Source organism: Nannobrachium achirus, assembly GCF_963921795.1.
Source record: "Nannobrachium achirus genome assembly, chromosome: 17".
Lineage (NCBI taxonomy): Eukaryota > Metazoa > Chordata > Actinopteri > Myctophiformes > Myctophidae > Nannobrachium > Nannobrachium achirus.
The window spans coordinates 29,144,374-29,167,283 of NC_137824.1; the positions used below are offsets into that span (position 1 = coordinate 29,144,374).

The 22,910-nt window shown below is 43.0% G+C and overlaps 1 protein-coding gene across 1 annotated transcript in view; it reads right to left on the reverse strand.

Annotated features, from left to right (window-relative positions):
• The window catches only part of mgat4b (alpha-1,3-mannosyl-glycoprotein 4-beta-N-acetylglucosaminyltransferase B), a 196,919-nt gene that overhangs the window by 76,729 nt on the left and 97,280 nt on the right, over positions 1–22,910 (reverse strand). Inside the window, exons 4-6 of the mRNA XM_080745815.1 lie at positions 21,230–21,363; positions 14,288–14,334; positions 11,847–11,960 (exon numbers count right to left, since the gene is read on the reverse strand). Coding sequence (XP_080601941.1) covers positions 11,847–11,960; positions 14,288–14,334; positions 21,230–21,363 — 295 coding nt within the window. The remainder of the gene's footprint in view (positions 1–11,846; positions 11,961–14,287; positions 14,335–21,229; positions 21,364–22,910) is intronic.

The window sequence follows — 22,910 nt, forward strand, 5'->3', positions numbered from 1 at the left end:
ATAGGGGGAGTGGGTTTAACCCATTTAGACCGGGAACACATTATTATGCATTATTTTGTGCTTTAACTATTGAAAAATAGCAGATATACAAGCTCGCAGCGCGGCACTTCTTTGAAAAACCGTCTTTGAATATCTCAAATCCTTCCAAGGTTTTTTGATGTTTCTATGTCAGTGGTGCTCAAACCTTTTCATGTGAAGGACCCCCAAAATTATATGTATTTTGCCACAGACCCCCATCTCAAAATATTTAGTTCCAGGGACCCCCCCAGAAGCAAAATTTGAGTTACAAATGTTCGCTTAAAAAATACATATATTCAAAGATTTGAACACATTTCACAACTTTTCAAAAATAGCAGATATACAAGCTTGTATATCTGCTATTTTTCAATAGCTAAAGTATAAAATAATTAAGGCCCCTCCACCTTGGGCCCTAGTAACTCAGTCCCACTCCCCCCCCCCCCCCGCCCCTTGTGACACCCCTGTTGGAACACTGAGCCAGTAGGCAGGAAACGACAAGGAGCTCCACCTGACCCTCATTATCACCCTCTGCTAATATATTCACTGTTGTTTGTCAGTGGGCGGGGAGCGGGAGCTCAAGGCAGGACTTCTGAAAAGAGTAAACAGATTGATATGCTAAGTGCAGGACTCGTATCAAACAGCACTGACTGGAGGAGTGCAGACGTGGATAGATGAGAGTTGGTTGCTAATTTATTTAAGTCTAAAATGTATTCTCCAAGTGTTTTTAACACAACAATGTCAATAGTTACTTTGCAGGGCCCAAGAGGAAATCAATCCGACAAATAAAGTCAGACCATCTGCCCTTCCACACCACACTCCAATGCAATCAGTTCCAGTTCCGTAATGTTTTTGAATGAATGCTAGTGGGGTGCAAAATGCGTACCAGTGATAAATGAGACTCCAGCTCTCTTACTACATTCTGTGTTGCTCCTGGTTCTTGCTACATCTTGTGTGTGCCAGTTCACTATTGTAAAACAGAATGTCATTGTTGTACATAGGCTACACCATAAAATCCTGTCATTTGACCACTTATGACTTATGAGCCCTATTGTACTACAGCTATTCCAAGCCACAACACAGCACTTTGTGAGCTTGTAGGTCTGCTAGTTTCAAATAGTTTTGAAAAAAAATCCCAAAATTGGACACTAGGGTGAAAGTGGCTAGCTCTCACAGTTTAATTAACCCTCGGCATTTTGCTGTAGCAGTCCATACTTTAACTGTACCATTTTCCAAAACTTGTAGCAGAACACTACTATGAACTATAAAATACTTGTTTAATTTGATATATATATAATATATACACAAACACGCTTCAATTAATGTATTGTAAATTGTAGCGATTGAGTCGCTGAGAAAATAATAGATAGTTGCAACTCTATTTTGCTGTGTAGTAAGTTCCAATATGAAATACAGTAAATAATGTTCTTCTAGTACAAATATTGTCCCAGTGACAGCAATTGATTTGTCTCCTGGACGAGTTGATATTGATTTGTCTGTCTTGCTATAGAAGCTGTTGTCTGTCTGTCTGTCTGTCTGTCTGTCTGTCTGTCTGTCTGTCTGTCTGTCTGTCTGTCTGTCTGTCTGTCTGTCTGTCTGTCTGTCTGTCTGTCTGTCTGTCTGTCTGTCTGTCTGTCTGTCTGTCCGTCTGTCTGTCGGTCTGTCTGTCAACATTCCTGCCTGGTAGTCTATCTGTCTCGGTCACTCCATTCCATTTATTTACCCGTACGTCCGTGCGTGAATTCCTCAACCTCTGTGTAAAATGAGACATGAATTTGTCTGGTTGGTTGATATGCCATTGATTTATTTGCCTCCGGTTGATCTGGGAGCCATTAGCACATTAGTTTGATGAGTGCATGTTTACTGGGAAATGCAGTGAAGTGTAGTTTAACAAAGATGTCTGAGTGAGATGCTGCTATAAATACCGACTTGAAACAGACCAACGACAACAATTTATTAGATGCTCGAGGTTATTAAAGTACCACCAGCAGACAGCAGAACATGAAGCATATGGAACATTAAGGGCGTTAAGAACGAGTGGTTCTCAACTTGGGGTCTGGGGACCCCCAAGGAATTCCAGGGATTCTCTAGATACATTATTGATAGTTATGAACAAAAAGGACCCTTAAGGGGAACCCACACTGGACGCGGAGGCGGCGCGGAGGCGGCGCGTCAAAACATACGGCCCCGTTATTTTCAATGAACTAACCCACACCGGCGGCGTCAGACGCGCGCAGTCGCCTGCCGCGCCGATACACCACTGTTCTATTTTTCCAGCGTTGCCGCGCGTTGAACATGTTCTCCCATGGTTCTCCCCACCGGGGAAATGGATGTACTGTTTGGCAGCGCGCCGCATCCAGTTGGGGTTACCGTGCGGCACTTCATGTGCGTCGATACCGCGACGCGACGCTGCGCAGCCGTTCGCGTCCAGTATGTGCTCCCCTTTACAGGCCTGTACTGTTGATCTCAGAGTATACTGTATATCGGAGTCCCACAGACTCCGATAAAGTATACAGTATCAAGACCCCCAGTCTGTGTCCAGGGGCAGTTTTTATAAACTGGGGGCTCCCCACAAAGGTAGTAAAAGAGGCCCCCCCATGAGCGTGCGTGAAAAATAGGTATGCGCGCGCGCGAAGCGCAGGAATTAAAAATGCCAGTGACTATAATACTTTAAAATTTATATTTTTACAATTTCTTTTTAATTATTATTTTTCAAAATTTAGATAAAATAATTTATTTTCTTAACATCATTAATTTTCAAGCCTAACCCTCTAAGGCCCACGGTTGTAATATTACAACGTTTGTATTTTATCCAAAAAAAGGTTTAAATCCTTTTATTTTAGCTCCCCCTACCACCTAAACACCACCATTGGATTCTATTGTTTAGTATTACAATGCCATTGGCCACAATATTTGCATATAAATACCCCCCACAGGGGCTGACATTCACACCCGCCACACCCGCTGAAATTCCAGAGTTTTGACGAACAACATCTCACTTTTTCATGGAAGCTATACCTCACAAAAACATAAGTAAAATGCCTGTACTATTTTTTTTGGTGATCATTAGAATGTCTAGAACATGTACATATGTTATTATTGTGAAAAATATCCCCCATATGTAAATTAGAGCATGATTTATGATTTTTGATTTATGGCTATAAAATCTTAAAAAAACATTTTTTTGAAAAAAACATTACATTTTCCTCTTAATAGGACTCCTACAACACCATCTGATTTTTTTCAATTTTTTATTTCAAGTATTTCTTAATGCGGGCCTTAGAGGGCTAATATGTGTACTCTTTGAGTACAGTTTGGATATTGCACGTATGTACAGGAAATTCATAGAGAGACAAGAGAGAGAGCTGATCACTTGCCAGCTGGTCTCTGTGTGAAATCTATTGACTCTGCAGTGAGCAGTTGGTCAATTCTTTAAAAAATCATAACTTTTGACAGGAATGGGCTAGAGACTTACTTTTTTTTCCCTAAATGCTCAGAATAATGAGCCCAGCAGGGGGCCCCCTCTGCCTAGGGGCTCTACGCAGTTGCGTAGTCTGCGTAGAGCAAATACCCGCCCCTGTCTGTGTCCTAATGCATATCAAACTGGGGGACCTGGAAATGTAAAAAGGTCACTTTTTACATTCATTGAGAGTCACTGTGATAGATGATGCAGTACTAGAGCTCAACAGCGTGCAGTAGGAAGTATGAGTCCCATTTATTTTCTCCATACTGTAGCGATGTCGTAACAATCCAGTTACCACAAGTGTCCTCATTGTAAAACAATGCTATATGCTCCTGTAGAAGCTACACGTCTGTATGCAATCAATCTAGTATGAAGAACATGTTTAATTTGAGTTATCATGGAGTGGATATCACCCACCATAATCCAATATGTAGCAGCAACAATTTACAATTTAAGCATTTAGCAGACGCTCTTAATCCAGAGCGACGTCTCTGATTGGTGGAGCTTGCGTTACCATGGAAATGTTAACGCCCCTGTTTATCTTGTGCGAGTTACTGCTACCATACCATAGAAACAAAATAAAAGTTTGCACACTGTAGCTCCCTTTTTGCATTTTTATTTTGGGTACCACCTGAGTGGACTTGCTCAGCCCAGTGGTACCAAAAATGCATAAAGGGAGCAACAGTACAAGGTTGTGTAGTCTGAAGTTCAGCACCTGCCTTTAAATAGTAAATTGATGTGCGCCTCTTTTGATCCTTAGTTCCTGCTACCATTACATCACACAGCCCGGAAAATCACTACCAACTAAAATATGTTACAACACTATTAACAATATAAACACTATAATAAAGACAACACAAGTGTGAAAGTGGTTAACCGTTTATCCCATTACCCTTCTGTCACAGCCTCTCTTCTTCCAATTACCCATCTTCTATTCTCTCTATTCCACCTTCCTCTCCTCTCCTCCTTCCATTTAAATTCCCAGTGAGAGGGATTGCAGCAGATCTATCATGCCCAACACCTCCCCAGAAAGAAAAGCACAGCCGCGGAGAAAGTAAACATTTCTCGCACGTTCCCAAGAAGCATAACCTGTCTTGTTCCTTGATTCCTCCTACTCTCTCTTGTCCCCTCTAGCCCCCCCCACCCCACCCCACCCCACCCATACTCTCTCGCTCCTGCCATCCATTCTTCTCCTCCCTTTCTATCCCCCCATCATCTTAGCACTCCCTCTTTCTCTCTCTCTCCCCGTCTCTCCTCCCCCACTCTCCAGCTGTGGTTAATAAACAGTGAAAAGAGTTTTGTGCACAGCAGCTTCTCACCACTTCTATGACACCAACACTCCATATTCTGCCGACTGCCGCATTTTAACAGGAGGGAAAAAGCTATTTATTGTGTGTGTGTGTGTGTGTGTGTGTGTGTGTGTGTGTGTGTGTGTGTGTGTGTGTGTGTGTGTGTGTGTGTGTGTGCGTGTGTGTGAGAGAGAGAGAGAGAGAGAATGGTTGAGTGTGGGTAGCAAAGCGTAAAAAACAAGAAGACTGCAGGGCATACACGGTTAAATGTTAAAATATAGGACTTTCACAAATACACAACTATAGTTAGGTATTAATGTTGAACTCTCAGCCTGATTTAGACTTTGTATGACTGGGTCACGTGCCGAAAATCGCCGAAATACGATGCGACACGCTGAAAGCTTGTAGATCGGCTATGTTCAACATGCAACAGAGCATAAAGAGGGCACTGCTGGGTTTATTCTTTGTCAGGTAGATGAGGTGGTACTGGTTTCTATCAGATGGCTAATTTAGGTCAGGAAGTGCCCGGGAATACAATTAAAGTAATTGTGTGGTGAAATGCAGAATTACAGTAGGCCTAGTGCCTGTCTGGGAAACCCAGGACCACTTTACTACTGCACACCTAGGACAGACACACATAATTATCGACTAAGGGTTTGGTCACATTCTCCTTGCATTTAAACTGAAACTGATTTACATATCCTCCAGCTCTCCAGACCTGCGTGTCCAGTTGTGATGCGATGTTGCCAAATATGGCAACATGAACGTTCTAATTACAACCGTTTAATAACCATTTCTACAAGTTCAGCTATTTTCAGTGCATGACATGATGCACAAACAAGTATAAATGAGACTTTACACTGCGCAGCTAGGGTTGTTTGCCTGTGGGTTTAACTTATTCTTACTACTGTGCACCGACAAACACTGCTAGCACTTTCATCTCTGTGTGCCCAGCAGTGTGAATTCACTTTAGCACATGTTAACACTAAATTGTATAATAATAATAAGTGGGTTACAGGGTACAAGCTAACTTAGTGCCTTCTCAGGGGTGTTAGCATACACAATGCAGATCAGCTGAATATTAACTCCCAGAGGAGGATTGTCGAGTGGGCAACTTTCTTTTTGGCAAAGTCCTTGATTCCAAGAAAGGACTTTGAGTCAAATACTGCACTAAATATTGGACAAAAAAGGTGAGAGTGTTGTCATTTCTGTCAGCCTGTGGTGATTTGCTGGTATATGTCCAGTACATTTTCATTAATACTGCTGTGGAAATCTGTCACTCATTTAATCTCTATATCATGCGTCTTCAACAGGGGGTCTGGGACCCCTAGGGGTCCTCAGAGTTACTACATCTAAATCTTTGAGTGATAGAAACTTTTTTTTTCTCCTTTTTTATAATAACCACTTGAACCCTAGCGTCCATATTCTGAGAACTTTAGCAAAGAATAGCAGATCTACAAGCTCCCAATGCCTCGCGCTGCGAGGCGTCATGAGCTTGTAGATCCCTATTTTCGGCAAAAAGCTTTGTGTAGATGGGAAAAGAGCAGACTAAGTACATAGCGAAAGGTCAAGTTTATTAAGTATTGACAGTTCGGGGCGTCCGGTGGCCTACTGGTCAAGGCGCATACCACATAGGCACCGCCACATAGGCATGGTTGCCGCACCATCGCCGGTTTGATTCCCTATCCGGATGACCTTTGCCGCATGTCACCCATCTCTCTCTCTCCCCATTTCCTGTCAGTCTACTGTATACTATTAAAAAAAAAGTATTGACGGTTCAAGTGGTTAAATATCTGAAAATACAAATTGACACGAATCCAAAATACACTGACGATTGTGCTGTCAAACAATCAAACTATATGGAATCTATGATAAGGTTGTGGGGGACCCTGCTTCATACCTCTCTCAACTAAGGGGTCCTTGGCCTGAAAACGTCGAAGACCCCTGCTCTATATAAAGGAAATTAGGCCTATATACACAAATGTTCCCAACAGCCATGGCTGCAAACAGTAGCGCCAATTAGCCAATTGTAGCCACTGTATCCTCGGCTCTCTAGTTGTGTTTTGCTCCTGCCAATCTTTCCCCTACTTTCATGTGGTCTGGTTTAGAAGCTCCCTGGCTCCGTTACGTGGATGACAGGTGGAGGTCCTCCTCAGAAGCAACAGAGAGGGGATATAATGAGTTGGGGCAGCAGGAAGCAGCCTCAGCCTGCAGCCAAAGAACAGAGCCCTAGCATATTTCATTTCATAAAAACGGAATTAAAGAAAGCCTTCTTTCAATTACACTATATATAGCTGCCACATTTCTCCCCCCCCCCCCCCTCTCTGTTTCTCTCTTTCTTGTTCAGCCTATTCTCCTCTCCCCAATATACTGTACAGTGTTGCTTGTATAACATGTGCATATTAAACATAGATGTGTGTGTGTGTGTGTGTGTGTGTGTGTGTGTGTGTGTGTGTGTGTGTGTGTGTGTGTGTGTGTGTGTGTGTGTGTGTGTGTGTGTGAGCGTGCGTTTGTTTTGTCTTTATACACAGTACAGCGTGCGTGAGTGTGTGTGGGGCTACTGTACATGTATGTCTCCCTGCCTAGTTAAGTAGCGGAGTGCATTGCGGAGCCTCATGAATTAGCCATGGCAGTCTGACAGTGGCCTGGAGTCGCCTGGGGAGCTGTTACTGCCCTGCACCCTCCCTCTCATTACTGAGGCTGATAAATCACTCTCTCATACACACACACACACACACACACACAGGTCTATGAGCACTCAGGCACACAGACAAAATGACAAAATGTGTGCGTGAATAAAAATGTGCAAATGTTCTTGCGCAATATACAGTCACCGTTGCTGCAGCTCCATCGCTCACGCTTACACACACTTACATAGGTGCATGTATAATGCCCTTGCATAACAAACCGTCCCATATGATCCGCTTACAGTACATGTACACACAGTCCCAAAAGCTGTCGCACCGGTTCACGCAGCACACCTGGCCTGTTACAAGGGAGACAGCGACACAGAGATAGACAGTCTATGTCATACAGTAGTATATAATATATCTGTTTTGTGTGCATATACATATTGTTTCTGTCAGGCGGAGACTGTTACACCTGGCGTCGCTAACTATTTTCGGCATGTCATTAGGTTCTAAAATAACAATGGAACGTGAGCTTGTAGATTGGCTATTTTTGCTACTTTTGCGTGACACTTCCATATAACAAAGTATAAGCTAGGGCAGTGGTTCTCAAAGAGGATTTCAGGGACTCACTAGGTTCCTTTATGGGGGTCTAAATTGATCCTTACAGGTCTGTAACTTTGACAGTGTACAGAAATAGACCCTAACGGGTCCATTTGGTTCCATTTGTACACTGTCAAAGTTAAGGGGAGACCTTCAAATTTCAAGGTTAGAGAACCACTGAACTAGGGCATTAGAGAACATATTAAAAGACAATGGTTTCTGCCAAACAGCAATAATGTGAATACATACTGTACACATGCTGTTCTGTACATGAGTGCAGTCAGTGCATCTGCTGGTGTACAGTGTAGCTCTCTCTCTCCCTCTGTGAGTCTTTATGATACACTCTCTGTCTTGTAGTGGCTGATCGTCTCTATCTTTCATGTGATATGATGTGTTGCTGAACTATGATGATACAGACACCCGCACTTTCATCTGTTAATCCACCTCTTCTTTATTCCCACTCTTCTCATTAACTCGGTTCCCTGACTGCTGCCATCAAAGACCTCTACGGGTGGTTTTGACTGAGATGTGGGTGGTGGTGTGTGGGTGTGTGTGGTAATGTGTGCGCAGACTAAGTACAGGGTAGAAGTAAGAACATTAGAAGATAAAATAAAATAAAAGAGATAGCAACAAAGGAAATGGAGAGAGACAGACAAAAGCATGAATGGCCACGACAGTAAGAAAAGTGATTAGGGCCACATTGGGATGTAGAGATTTCTCTCCTCACTATGACAAATTGGTGGACTGGCTGTGGGGGTTGGCGGTGGCCTGCAGAAGTATGGAGTATTTCCCCAAGTGACAGAACTGAATACTCAATGATCAAACCAGAATGTCAACCAGAACACTAATCCGTCCGTCCATCCATCCATCCATTCATCCAGTGTTGGATTTGCTGGGGGAAGATTTATAAAGATTTATCTTTGCTCCTGGAAAGAGCAAAGCTTATACAACTGATTTTGTCTGTTTGTACACCCAGGGTCACATTGGCCAAGCTTCGCGGGACGCTATTTTTGGCACAAAAAAATCGTATTTTTTTAAATAAATAAATATCACCGTTTGTCAAGACAAAGTACGTGGTTGACAAAATGTCTCTCCCCCCGCCCCCCTCTCTGTTTTTGAAAATCTGACCCTGCATCCATCCATCTTCATCCACCGCGTTGCGATGCAACACGTCGTGAGCATGTAGATCGGCTATATTTTCAAATAGCCTAGGTATAAAATAGGACTTAAAGGGGGCCTGTCACCTAAAGGGTTACTGTCACTTTAAGAATCATCTTAAAAAACAAGTTAATATTTTTATGATGTCATTGTGGGGATGCACAATTATAAGCCAATCAAATGAATTGTCTGTATAGCCTGACTGTATGACTACATACTGTACTGGTCAGCTGTTGTTGGGCAGATTACACTGAGACAGTTTCAGACTGTTTGAGGATCCACAGAGAGACCAGGGAGAGAGACCACATGACCTACTGTATCATACTTTTATAATTTCGGGGCTGACAGCGGACCTTTAAGTAGATTAATGTATGTTTTATAATATACCGGTAGTCATTTATATCTGCAAAGTAACTAGTAACTAAAGATTTCAAATAATTGTAGTGGAATAAAAGTACAATATTTGGATCCGAAATGTAGTGGAGCAGAAGTAAAAGTACTGAAAACTGGGAATAGGCAAGTAAAGTACAAAATACCTCAAAATTGTACTCGAGTACAGAACTTATTACTTAAGTAAATCTACTTAGTTACTTTACACCACTGGGAATCCTGAGGCATTCCCAGACCAGCAGGGAGATATAATCCTCCCATCTGGTCCTTGGTCTGCCCTGTGGTCTCTTCCCAGCTGGGCGTGCCTGGAACAACTCCCTGGGGCGGAGTCCAGGAGGCATCCTTACTAGCTGCCTGAACCACCTCGATTTAGTCACGGATGACTGAGCTTCTCTCACCTATCCCTAAGGGATGTCCTGTGTGCCAGCCACCGTCCTGAGAAAAAGATATTTCAGCCGCTTTTATCTGCAATCTTGTTCTTTCGGTCATGACCCACATTTCATGCCCACGGGCGAGAGTAGGAACGACGGCCTGACCGGTATATGGAGAGCTTTGCCTTCTGGCTCAGCTCTCTTTCTGTCACTACAGGTCAGTACAGTGAACTCCGATAGCTCCGGCTGATCTCCTGCTCTGTACTCCCCTCACTCGTGAAAAATACCCCAAAGGTAACTGATCTCCTTTAGATGGGCTAAAACATTAACACATACGTACACACACACAAAACCTACTACATTTGAACGGAATTACTTTGTAACAGGAGAGAGATAACTTTTCATAAACCTAAACTTCCTACACACACAACTGCACAACAATGCATACTATACATAAAAATAAAAGGCACCTCTGTGTCAACTATGCATATTGTAACAAACTATATCAAGTCATGAACACGCACACACGCACACACGCATGCACACAGATTCGTCTGGCCTAGGCCTAAGAGGAACATTGCAAGCACATAATCTACACAACTGCTGCTGGCAACCAGAAGGTTCCCAATTCGATCCCGGGCTCCCCCAGAGTTAGTGTCGAAGTGTCCTTGAGCAAGATGCTGAACCCCTATTTGCTCCCGGTGAGCAGATTGGTGCCTTGCATGGTTTCCTCCGCCATTGGTTTATGAATGTGTGCGTGAATGGGTGAATGTAATGCACAATCTCTCTGCAAAGCAACTTGGATAATGGCACTATATAAATGCACCATTTATTTAAGTGTAATGTTAGTGTGGTATGTTTCTTTTTTTAAGAGTCATTTTATTTTAAGTGTCTATAGTGAGGCCCAGGCAAAAAAAAACTTTTTTAACAAAATTATATAAAAATTACATTTAACATTTTCAGGTGCCCACTGATTCGCATATGTGTACATATTAACCCTGCATTGGATTGATAGTGTTAAAATAAATACCCCAAACTGCGGCTGTTGTAGCCACTTCACACCCATGTATGGGCATATCCTTTTTTACACTATGGTCATGGTGTATTACTGTAACTCTTTTACCGCTGAACGAATGCTTGTTTCTTTTTACGCGGCGCCATACCGAGCGTTTATTCTTTCTCCCGCAAAGCCTGTCTGAGCAGATGAGGGGTGGTCGCGGGTGTCTGCAGTAACAGCAGCTCCAGTAACGACAATGGCGGCAGGATCACTTTTCTGGTTGTTTTCTATGCCTGGATCTAGTTTCTCCTTTTCTATGCTCTACAATTGGTGCAACCGAGGGAAAAACTTCAGCCTCGTTCATTGGAACGGCAGCGCCCGGTCGAATTCTTTTTTATTTTTTTCACAACTCAATGAAAGATACGCCTATCTTTTAAGAAGATTGCGGCAGCATCTTGGTTAGAAAGGCCTCAAGTACAGCCAGAACACTTCTGAGTCGTCACTGCACACTGTAAACATGCTTGGCTTTACAATAGAACACACACACACACACACACACACACACACACACACACACACACACACACACACACACACACACACACACACACACACACACACACACACACACACACACACACACACACACACACACACACACACACACACAGAGAGAGACAAACACACACGCCATACTGTGCATGTGTGCGTATATATACTCTATATAAACTGACAAAGGCTGTGGGTTTGTTTACCACTGGAGCCTGTCAGATTGCATAGTTTGCTTTTCCCTTTCTTTCTCACTTGTTTGTTTTCCACATACTGACCTTTCCTTCTGCCACTCCATCCATTCATCTATCCAGTTATGTACACATGCACGCACACACAGCTTCCCTCTCTCTCTTTCTCTTTTACACACACACACAAACCTACCTGACCCTCTCCTTGGGGTCTCCAAAGGACTCTTTGAGGCGGGAGAAGTCTGGGTAGAAATGGACGGACGGAGAGATGACCTCTAAGAGACCTGACTGGATCTCCACTGGGAAGCTGAGAGAGAAAGAGAGAAAGAGAGAGAGAGAGAGAGAGAGAGAGAGAGAGAGAGAGAGAGAGAGAGAGAGAGAAAACACTTTTATTTCTTGCCATGGGAAAAAATCCAAACATTACTTCATAGTGCCAGAAGGAACAGACATAGAAATATAAAGCCTAGAATGAGAACAGTTGGTAATCCATCTCATTTCCGTACCCCACCCCCACCCCCACCCTCATCCCCCAGACACTACCATCAGCAGTGGGCTTGGATTAAGAACCAATCAGACAAGGTGTTAGGAAGCAAGACAGTCCCTGAATGTGGAGGGTTACATGTAAGCAGTGAGATATGAGTCTAAATCCAAATGAACCAGGGCTGCTGGGCCAGTTTGGGGAAATCAGAGGAGAAGGAAGCACGGTACTCAGTTCAGATGAAAATCTACATTTACATCTTCGCTGAGGCTGTTATGCAGCGTGACTTAGGAGTACAACAGTGGAATAAGCTTCTTAGACTCCTACACAAACACAGACACAGTTTCAAATGTACACTAAAACATTCATAGTCACGCAGGTGCCTCTCTGCTGCAGTAGGTTGCTGTGTCCTCACCAAATCTGAACCTGGACTTACCTAACCCCCTGAGGACATGTGCATACAGAAAAACGCAGGGAACAAACACATGGTGGACAGAGCAGCCCGCAAGGTATGTCGTATTTGAATTATCATTGTGGTTTGTTAATTTGTTTGTTTTTCCCCCCTTGGCGTTTAGAATTGCTAAACGATGCTTGTTGGTAAGATTGAGATTCAACTGCAATTGTACTCCGATTTAGTACTTGTAAGTCTCTCTGGATAAGTGTATGCTAATTGCGTAATTGTAAATTGTTGTTGCAATAAGAATACTGGAAACAGGTTTGAAAGCATACTGCTTTTAATTCTTATTGCAGAACATGCTAAGCTTGTGTATAATATACTTCTAATATAGAAATGGCTTGATATCCGTGCAAACAGTGCAAATAAGTCTATATTTCATTGTGCAATTTCAGCTATTCAGCTAATTATTATTAATTCACACAGCTCCCATTCTGCTTATTGTTCTGTGTGCAGATTCTAATAAAATATAGCAATGTGAGTTGTTATTTAGGAATGAACGCACATCCTCAGTTGTAAGAATTATCCCCTATAGCGGATATAGGATAGGAGGTGTTGCTTGCTTCTCTGATGAAGTGAGAAGTGCTCTGTGCATTGTGAGCTTTCACTCTCGCATTAGTCCCGCCTCCGACTCCAAGCTATAGGAGGAGAGGATTATAAGTCCAGAGGAATCAAACAGGCTGGACTGACAGCCACATTCCAATTCCTCGCTCCTGCTCATTCACTCGCTACTCCTGCATGTCAAGTTGTATATTAGATGCTGTACTTCTCATAGGCCTATACTGTATGAGCTGCTTGACATGCATTCTCACACAACAAACAGCATATTATGATTGTATAAATAAAAATCCACTTAGCTTAGATCACTGTTAATCAAATGGGAGACTTTAACTCTCAAACTGTTCAAGACAAGCATGCAGGCACGTTATGTTTACATTTTAGGATATGAGCACACACAATCAAGTTTGTTCGGCTCCCTTTGAAATCCACAACACGGCAATGCTATATATTTTTTAGAACCCATCTCCCATACAGCGTAGTCATGAGTTTCCCTGCTTTCCCTCCCATAGCCCGAGAGATAACCCAATAACAGAACAGATAGGCATTCAGCATTGACCGGCAAGAGGACGAGGACAGGCTGATATGAAGCCTACACTCAAAGTCAATGTACACTCGTTGAAAGCCGCTCCAAGCGGCTTGGAGAGCCCTCTCGGCACCTCCAAAAAGCAATTTACCAACTGGGACAAAACAGTTTCCGGGTTAAGCTGGAGAACCGAGTGTGGGTGAGCGAGTGAGCAGAGATTTTGGGTATTGGAATGTGGCTTGTGGGTGCCCAGAACTACGTGCTACTATCCCCCAGATATGTGCTCTGTTTAGGTGGATATTTTGCCTCCTGTGCCTCCTGAGGTTATTTTCATTTGAGTGCGTGTGTTCATATGTGATAAATAATGACACATTAACATATTATCTTTAGTTTAGAATACACACACACACACACACACACACACACACACACACACACACACACACACACACACACACACACACACACACACACACACACACACACACACACACACACACACACACACACACACACACACACACACACACACACACAGTACTCCAACAGTTACTACAAAACAGGATGTGAAAAGATGCCTGAATGGAAACAGAAGAGGTCAGATACAGGTGTACTTACAGGCGCTTCATGTTTTCTGCCACACTGTTGGCATACTGCTGGTCCGACTGAAAATACACACATGGAAATATCAATATTAGCTGGTCACAAATGCAATACAGGAAATGATTCAGTACAATGTGAGAATGTACAGCAGAACTACAGACAGAACTTTCCTCTTTCTTTCCTTCCTTTCCCTTCTTTCTTTCTTCCTTTCCTTCCACAACCAATGCACACATAGAGAGACACAAACAATACTGTTCTTCCATGCTTGAAGTAACCACATTCTAAATTTACGAAAAAGCCACATTATCACACATATTGAGAAATCATTCCACACTGCTCCAAGATGTCATAAATTAAGAGTACAATCAATTCCACATCCTATCTCTGCTGAAATCTCTGAGGACTTTAAAGATTTGTCTTTCAATACATCTGCAGAACAGGGCCGTGGTGGGAACACACAGAGCACAACACTGTATGTACACAGATCCATAAGCAGATGTGTGCCAGACACATGTGTTTAAGCCACGGGCGTCGCTTTTTATTTTATGATGATCGGTTGTTTATGGTTTATCTTGCCCTACTTAGGGTGTATGAAGGGTGGGGTTTGGCACTGGGGGGCAAAACAATGGGAAGCATAGAGTTTGAACAATCAAAATCATAGTATTTAAAAGCCTATTTACTGCACCTCTCTGCGTGCGAATGGCAGCAGATGACGCTTCAAATCATTGACTGCCACGATCAAAAGTAGATTTTCCCCTAAACTGCCACGCTATTTTATGATTTCTTACCTTTTAATGTGCTTGCAGCGTGTTGCGCGTGCACAATCGATATATATGCATACATGTCGCCGTACAAATATGATCACAAAAAGATCCATGTACACAGATATAAAAAGCTAGATGCCTCATTCACCGCTGCTGTTCATTGGAGCGACGTGCCACAACTGTAGTCCAGAATTCCGGGATTGTCGGACACCATGCTGCCAGTCATGTGACTACTGGCCAATCACAGCATGTCTTTTCCGGGACTTATCATTGGAATGTTTCCATCCAGTTCTGATGTTGCTCGGCTCAGCTGTTCTTAGAGGCTGCGTACGAAAATACCGGCCTCTCCTGCGCATGCGCCCCAGAGCCGAAGGAGGCGTCTACCTTTCTATGTCTATATCCATGTAGACATGACCTAGTTTTAGCATGCTATATGCTCACAAGCTAGCGCAGAAATATAAATATGAAATAAAATGTATAACTCAGGAAACTCGGGCGTGGCAGCCTGAACCAATGGGAATATCTTGGGAACTTGCGGTATGGCAGTCAATGTGTTAAATTAGTCAACGAACACAAATTATTTACAGCATCTGTTTGTCCCTATTATGACCCACTCAGTTGGAGTTAACTGGAGTCAGAAGTCTACTGAGAACTGGAACTGGATGTTTTCACGAGTCTGAAGGCTTTTTTTTAAAGATGTCATTAAACTTTAACGATAGCCGAGGGGAAATTGGTGTCAGATACGTAATAACCTTAAGAAAGGAAACACGTACAGTTTTCAACAGACCTCTAATCCACTGGTTCACAACGTGAGGGTCTGGGGACCCCCAGGGGATCTTGAGGGGGTTCCAGGGGATCCCCAGCGAAATGACTGATAGTTTGGAAACAAATGGACCCTTTGGGTGTGTAACAATTGGGACCAAATTGACCCTTACAGATCCATTTGGTTCCATTCGTACACTCTCAAGAGTTAAATAAACACTGAGGAGTTTACAGTGCATATTGGGTTCACAGAGATAAAATGGGGGTCCGTGGCCTGATGCATATCAAACTGAGGGTCCTTGAAATGTAAAGGGTTGAGAATCACTGCTCTGATCTGTATTAGATCAGACTCCACATGCACTCCTCTTCTACAACTTGTTCAGTGGATCAGAATGTTTAATTTGGTCCAACATTATATCATACGCACGGAATAAAATATGGGTTATCTAATATCTGTTGAATCAAAGGCTGCATGACATCATTTCTTCAGAAGCGCAGTGTTTATTTCAGTGTAGCGTGGAATTCGATAGCTCAAAACAGCTGGTAAGTCATCCATTTGGTCACTATTTGGACTCGCTATGTTTTCGTCACATTTCTGAGGAACTGCATCAAGTCCAGCACTGTTTGGAACGCTCCCCGCGGGTTACCACTAAAGACCAGGGGAAGGAGGGATGGAAGGAGGGATGAAGGGAAGAGGAAGAAAAACAGAGAATAACACGACTAACAGGAAACACCTGGGGTCACTGGCCACAACATATCTCCCCTGAGGAAAGGAGGAAAAAAAGCAAGAACAACACGTCACTTTTGGGCACGATCCTTGTGTCTCCATGTTTCGATTATAACTTTTCTCGCACAAGAGTGTCACAAAAAGGAAAATAACCGTTCAACAAGCTCATAACAAGTCGCATCATGATGCTGTTTTTGCTACTTTGCTACTGAAACATTTTGAAAGGGAAAAAGTGTTTCTGTGGTTTTTATATTATTGAACCAATTAAAAGTATTAACAAGACCTTGTGACTAAATAATAACAACATTCTATTGGAACACAGGTTCTTTTGTCCATTTCTTGAAAAGAAACAGTTTTGGATGAAGCGCTGAAGTGAATGATCTAGAAAACAAAGAGAGAGAAAGAGGGATGGATGGATGGATGTGAGGAGAGGTTTATCACAAGGGGTTAGAGAAAATATCCTGTCCCGTTTCCATGCTGACTGCCAGGCAAGCAGCTCTGATGAATAACAGTTTTGTGTTTTTTTCATAAAAAAAAAGAACAGCCCTCGGACACACGAGCACAGTCATGACAGACTGATTACACTATCCTCCTCTGTGTGTTCTCTCACATTCTATTCTTATCTTCTCTCTCCTCTCCTGTTCTCAGCATATACATTTTAATGTATTTTGTTTCATTTAAACAGTAGAAACATGTAGTGGACTGTACGTTATGGAGTAACATACATGTTGCATCCCAAGCAATGGCCAACACATGCTCTCTTGTGGCATAAAGTAACGTAGAGATACAATATTGCACTTCTCTAGCAAGGCCACGGCTGCTGCTGCTATGGTATGCGCTTACTGTATGCCACCCATTAAGGTGGGATAAAAATGGTTCTGGAAAAATATGGAGCTGCTCCATGGGCCAAGGATTTGTAGGGTTTGAAATTGGAATTGGTTCTTTGAAACCCTGGGCTTGTAAACACAGGCAGCGTGACTGATTTCCATGCTGTGGTCTGACGGGAGATAGGGAGAAAGAGAGAGAGCAGGGAGATTTGTGTAACATTACTTCTTATCAAGGACGAAACAAGGACTTAGTCTGAGATGTAGAAAGTGAAAAAAGGTGGGGGTTGTGCAGGTGGACGGGTGTACAGCGAGTGAGTGTGTGTGGAGAAGAAAATAGGTAGAGAAAGGAAAAGAGAGAAGGAGTAAAAGAAAGGCAAGAACAGCAGTCTATTCAGCTCTCTGTGGACTGGCATTAGCTACACTAAATCCGCCATTTAGAACCTCCCCCCACCACCACCACCACCCACCTCTATAGCTGCACTTCAACAGGAAAAGTACAGAAATGCAGCTGGGAGCATTTTAAAATGACCCCCAATTAATCTGGGGAAGCATAATAAAAGGCCCTTTTGTAGCTTAATGGTTAAAGCAAGGCATTCAAACTGCCAGGGTTAGCGGTTCCACTCCCTGTGTAGTTCAAAGGACAGAAAGGCTCTAATATTGCCAAAGTTAGCGCCTCTATTCCTAATGTGGGCACTCTTAGTATTTTCGATAATAGCTTTCACTAAAGGTGAGTTATGTTGTAGATTAGAGATTAACATGATTGATTATGTATGTATGACGTTATAGAGTAGATCAAGTGTTCATTGATTATATTAATATCTAGGCTAATGATACATCATTGATACTGTACAGCTTGTAAGAGTCTAGATGTCTACATAGGACTGAGTAGCTATTCTTTTGGTAAAGCCTATCTTTATGATTATGGTACAGATCGTTCCAGAGGCCTTGAAGCCACATGTATAACTCTAGTGTCTGACTATTCTTACTTCTTACTACCTTACCACTGCCCAGAGTGTTAATTGTACTTCTGTCCATGATATCATGTTATATAAACTTGACCACACCACCACCTAATATAATTGTCTTGTCTCCTCATTTTCTCATGATTATTGATTGATCTGAATTCCACCACAGTTTACATACCTACATTAACACACCACATTTCCATCTTCCATTGTTGGTTTCAGTTCATAACGCAAGCTAATGCTATTTAAATAGGTTTCCACAGTCACTCGGACACTTGGAGAGGATGAAAGTGGAAACGTCATCCACGTAATGCATTTTACATGAACATAGCATGTTCTGCTGACTGAACACAAGAGAATGTGAAGAAGACCAATGCTGATGTACAGGAAGTTAATTTTTGATGTACAGAAAGATCAGCCTCATTCGTTTCCACCACATTCAGAAGGAGGAGAGAGGACATTCGTGAGAACTAGAGAGTGGCAGAAAAAGACGGAGCTAGAGAATGTTTGGGAGAGGGAGATTAAGAGTGAGAGAATGAAAGACAGAGTGAAGGACCAAGGTTTGTCTGCTATTTACATTTCCAGTGGGTATTCTGTGATTTGAAGTGAAAAGAGAAAAACAAGCTGCTCGAGGGAAGCGATAAGACAAAGCCAATGACAGCCTTGAACAAATAAACACAGCTCTGTCATTTGGTGTCCTTACTGATGGGTATGAACTCTCCTCCAACCCGCCTTAAAGTCTGTCATCTCTTTTTAATTTAAATTGTATTATTATTATTAGTAGTAGTAGTAATATTACTAACTAGTAAGACACCTCAGGGCGCCATGTCTGGAGATATGCCATGAGACCCCAAACATGCTTACTCAGTTATTCGTTATGTGAAAATCCTATGACGTCTATCACATCTGACATCATAGATACAATCCCTTTTGTGCCCATACATTGAGATCCCTGTCTGTACCAGCCAAACAGATATAGGCTGTCTTCCTCCATATATGGGCATTCCCATATGAAGTCCTGTTAGATATGGGCTTAATATTGATGACACCAGGGATCTCCATATATGGGCATAGAGTGGTTCCCATGACATCACAACATACAATTCCTTTTATGCCCATACATGGAGATCCCTGTCTGAACAAGCTGTGATGTCACCTCTTTATGCCCATATATGGAGATCCCTGCTCTGAGTATCTGACATCACTGTGATGTCACCTGTGATGTCACAGTGATGTGTCAGGGGAACCACAGTGTCAGGCGTTACCCGTACGGACGAATACGGGCAAGCTGTGCCGGTTCTGACAGTAAACTGCGACCTACGGTCGCAATAATACATCCTACATACTGCACCACCCCTGAGCGCTAAAGTATATCTCATTTGGTTTCAGAGGAGATGTTTTACAATCAAATGGTTAAAGTGTTCAGTGTGGTGTGCATTGGGTTTGTTTTGATAATTTTTCTCTGCTCTGTGTCGGCTTTTATGCTTGTTGCGACCGTAGGTCGCATTTACTATCATAAGCTCCACCGGCTGTCCGTGCGTCAGTCAGTCACACGTCACACTTTTGCCCTGCTCATATCTCCGCAACCGTTGCCCCGATCCATGCCAGATTTTGCACACACACTCCTTGCCTGCCAAACTACAACCTCCAAGGACCCCCGGAGCTCCAGGGACCCCCAGGTCCCTGGGGGACCCCCAGGTGTAAAAAATGACCAAATGTGCAAAAATGACCAAATGACCACCCCAACGGGTCTGCTCACGGGGAATTCCCGGGGACCACCGACTCCTGGTGCTCCAGAACGGATGCAAAAGTGGTGGCGCCCCCAGTGGAGGACCCCCTGCCACTGCAGCGCACATAAAATGCCGTAACTTGGGCTAGGAGCGACCGGGAGAGCCGGGGCCGGTACCTATTCGTCCGCCTCGGCGGCGCGGAGACCCCACCCCTCATTTCTCACATGGCCCTCTTCTAGCGCCACCATGAGGCCGATTCTTGCAAAACACATTTTTGGACACTGCTCCTACAATTTTGCCCCTAAAATCACTCAAATCGGTACACAGTATGTCTACACTCATGTCATCAACATGGATCTGTCCCATATAGCGCCACCTTCAGGCCGATTTTTTAAAGCACATTTTTGGACACTGCTCCTCCAATTTCTCCCCTATTATCACGAAACTCGCTACACAGTATGTCTACACTCATGTCATCAACATGGATCCCTCCACATTTTTTGGGGACACTACTCCCTACTCTTTGTGTATACATGTGACCTACGGTCGCTTATCTCCCGATTAGGGAGTCTTACTGGTTATTGCCATACCCTATTGGTTTGGTTTCTTTATCGCTCTCGCCGTATGCACAAAGTCCTGTGTCACCTCTGATTGAGAAGCACTTTATAAATACACTTGGACTCTATTTCAAAAGGATTGAATGGTGCTGTGCCACAAAACATACAAAACAAAACAAAAAGTCTGAGGGGAAAATGGTGAAATGCACTGAGAAATGTTCTCTTGCTCTCTTTCACTCATACGCCACCTGCACACGCGAGCCCACGTGAGCAAGCATGAGCAAGAGTGAGCAAGTCTCCATCCACCTTTTTGTCAGATTGGTTGTTGTTTTGGTGACCTACAGCTGACCTACTAGGCCTCGTACTCATTATGTGCATCATACGACTCATATGACTCATTAACTAACTCACTAGATCACTGACCTATAATGCAGAGCCCCTTCCGTCCCCCATACATAAACACAGGAAACCCCTATTAGTGGTTAAACGTGCTTTATGGCCATGGATACATGTACAGTCCTGCACACACAAACATGGACTGACCTCTACTATGAGGACCACAATGACCTATACATGATCATGCATATACACACACACATACACACACACACACAAAGTGACTGACCTCTGCGACGAGGACCACAATGACGCAGTCCTCTTTCTCTGCAGGGCTGAGCTCCGTCATCAGAGAGCTGAGCGTGTCGGTCAGGTAGGAGTGGACCTCTCTCTTCACACTTGGTACCCCCATGACTATAGAGACTACACACACACACACACACACACACACACACACACACACACACACACACACACACACACACACACACACACACACACACACACACACACACACACACACACACACACACACACACACACACACACACACACACACACACACACACACACACACACACACACACGCACACAACCAAAACAATTATTAAAAGCCAATGACTTCTCAGAGAAAGACATTTCAAAAAGATACTGGGGAAAAATGCATGGAAAAGTAATGTTTCATTGTGCCTAAGGAAGACAGTACTCTTAGTAAAGGGTCCCAAGCTGGTACAGGGAAATACATGTGGCAATGCACAAGAGACAAAACACAAAAATAAGTACAGGTATAAGACATTGTTGTACCTCGAGGAGTGAATTCAAAGTGTGCCAAAAGAAATACTAGAGAAGTGCGCTCAGTACAGCACAAATCTCTGCTACTGTATAATAATAGCATGGTATGCAGTGACATGTCTACATACAGCCATGGAAGTAGCATGTTATTACCAGTTATACATTGCACCTTCCTGCATCCATCTGTCAGATTTCAGTCATTGAAAATGTAATCCTCAAAGTCTGATTGTTATTTCCTCTGTGACTGGTAGTTCACAACATGACATCATCATCAAGTTGGTCAATCATCATTGGCCAACTCGAAAAATGTATTTAACTTACTGTACTGGCAGCGTGCACAAGACATATGAAGCTGATCTGCCTTGGCGTTTGCAGGTAGGGCTGTCACGATTATGACATTTTACATGACGATTAATTGTCACTCAACTAATTGCGATTAACAATTTAATTGTGTTGTGGTCGTTGACAATTACATTTCTGTTTGGCTTTTAGGTTTAGAAGTTGCACATGGTAGATATGACACATAACCTAAATAATACAAAGAAATTACTGACATATTTGACAACTTTATACTTAAAAAAAGAACCTTGATAATGGAAATAGCCGATCTACAAGCTCGTAGATCTGCTATTTCCACTATTTATAAAAAATAAAATAATCACGATTATGTCAAATAATTGCGATTAGACGATTATGTAATAATTGTGACAGCCCTATTTGCAAGATTAGCTGTGGACAGACACACAGATCTCCACCTGATATTACAACAGCTACATTCTCCAAGTGTGTGACATATTCTCTCTAACCTAGAAAATAAGGTAATTCCCTCAGCTGGGAGATGTGTTGACTGCTGAGCGGCTGAACAAGCAAACCCAGGTTCCACAGCTTAATTTACAGTACAAGAACGGTACTATATAAAAAACCAACATAACACCTCATCCCCTTGCACTCATTTGTACAACAAGAGTCACTGAGGCAAGATAGGACAGCATAGTGCCTATTTGTTATTCATGTGATTCTGATAACCTAAAATAACTGGTCTAATTTGACTCTGCTCCCTATCTCCTTATTATCTACATATCATGCTGTTGTAGACCCTATCAGCAGGGTAATGTAATAACAACTCAAAGAGGCTTCCAAACTCTGCTGGACATCGAACCTCAGACCAGCTCCACGCA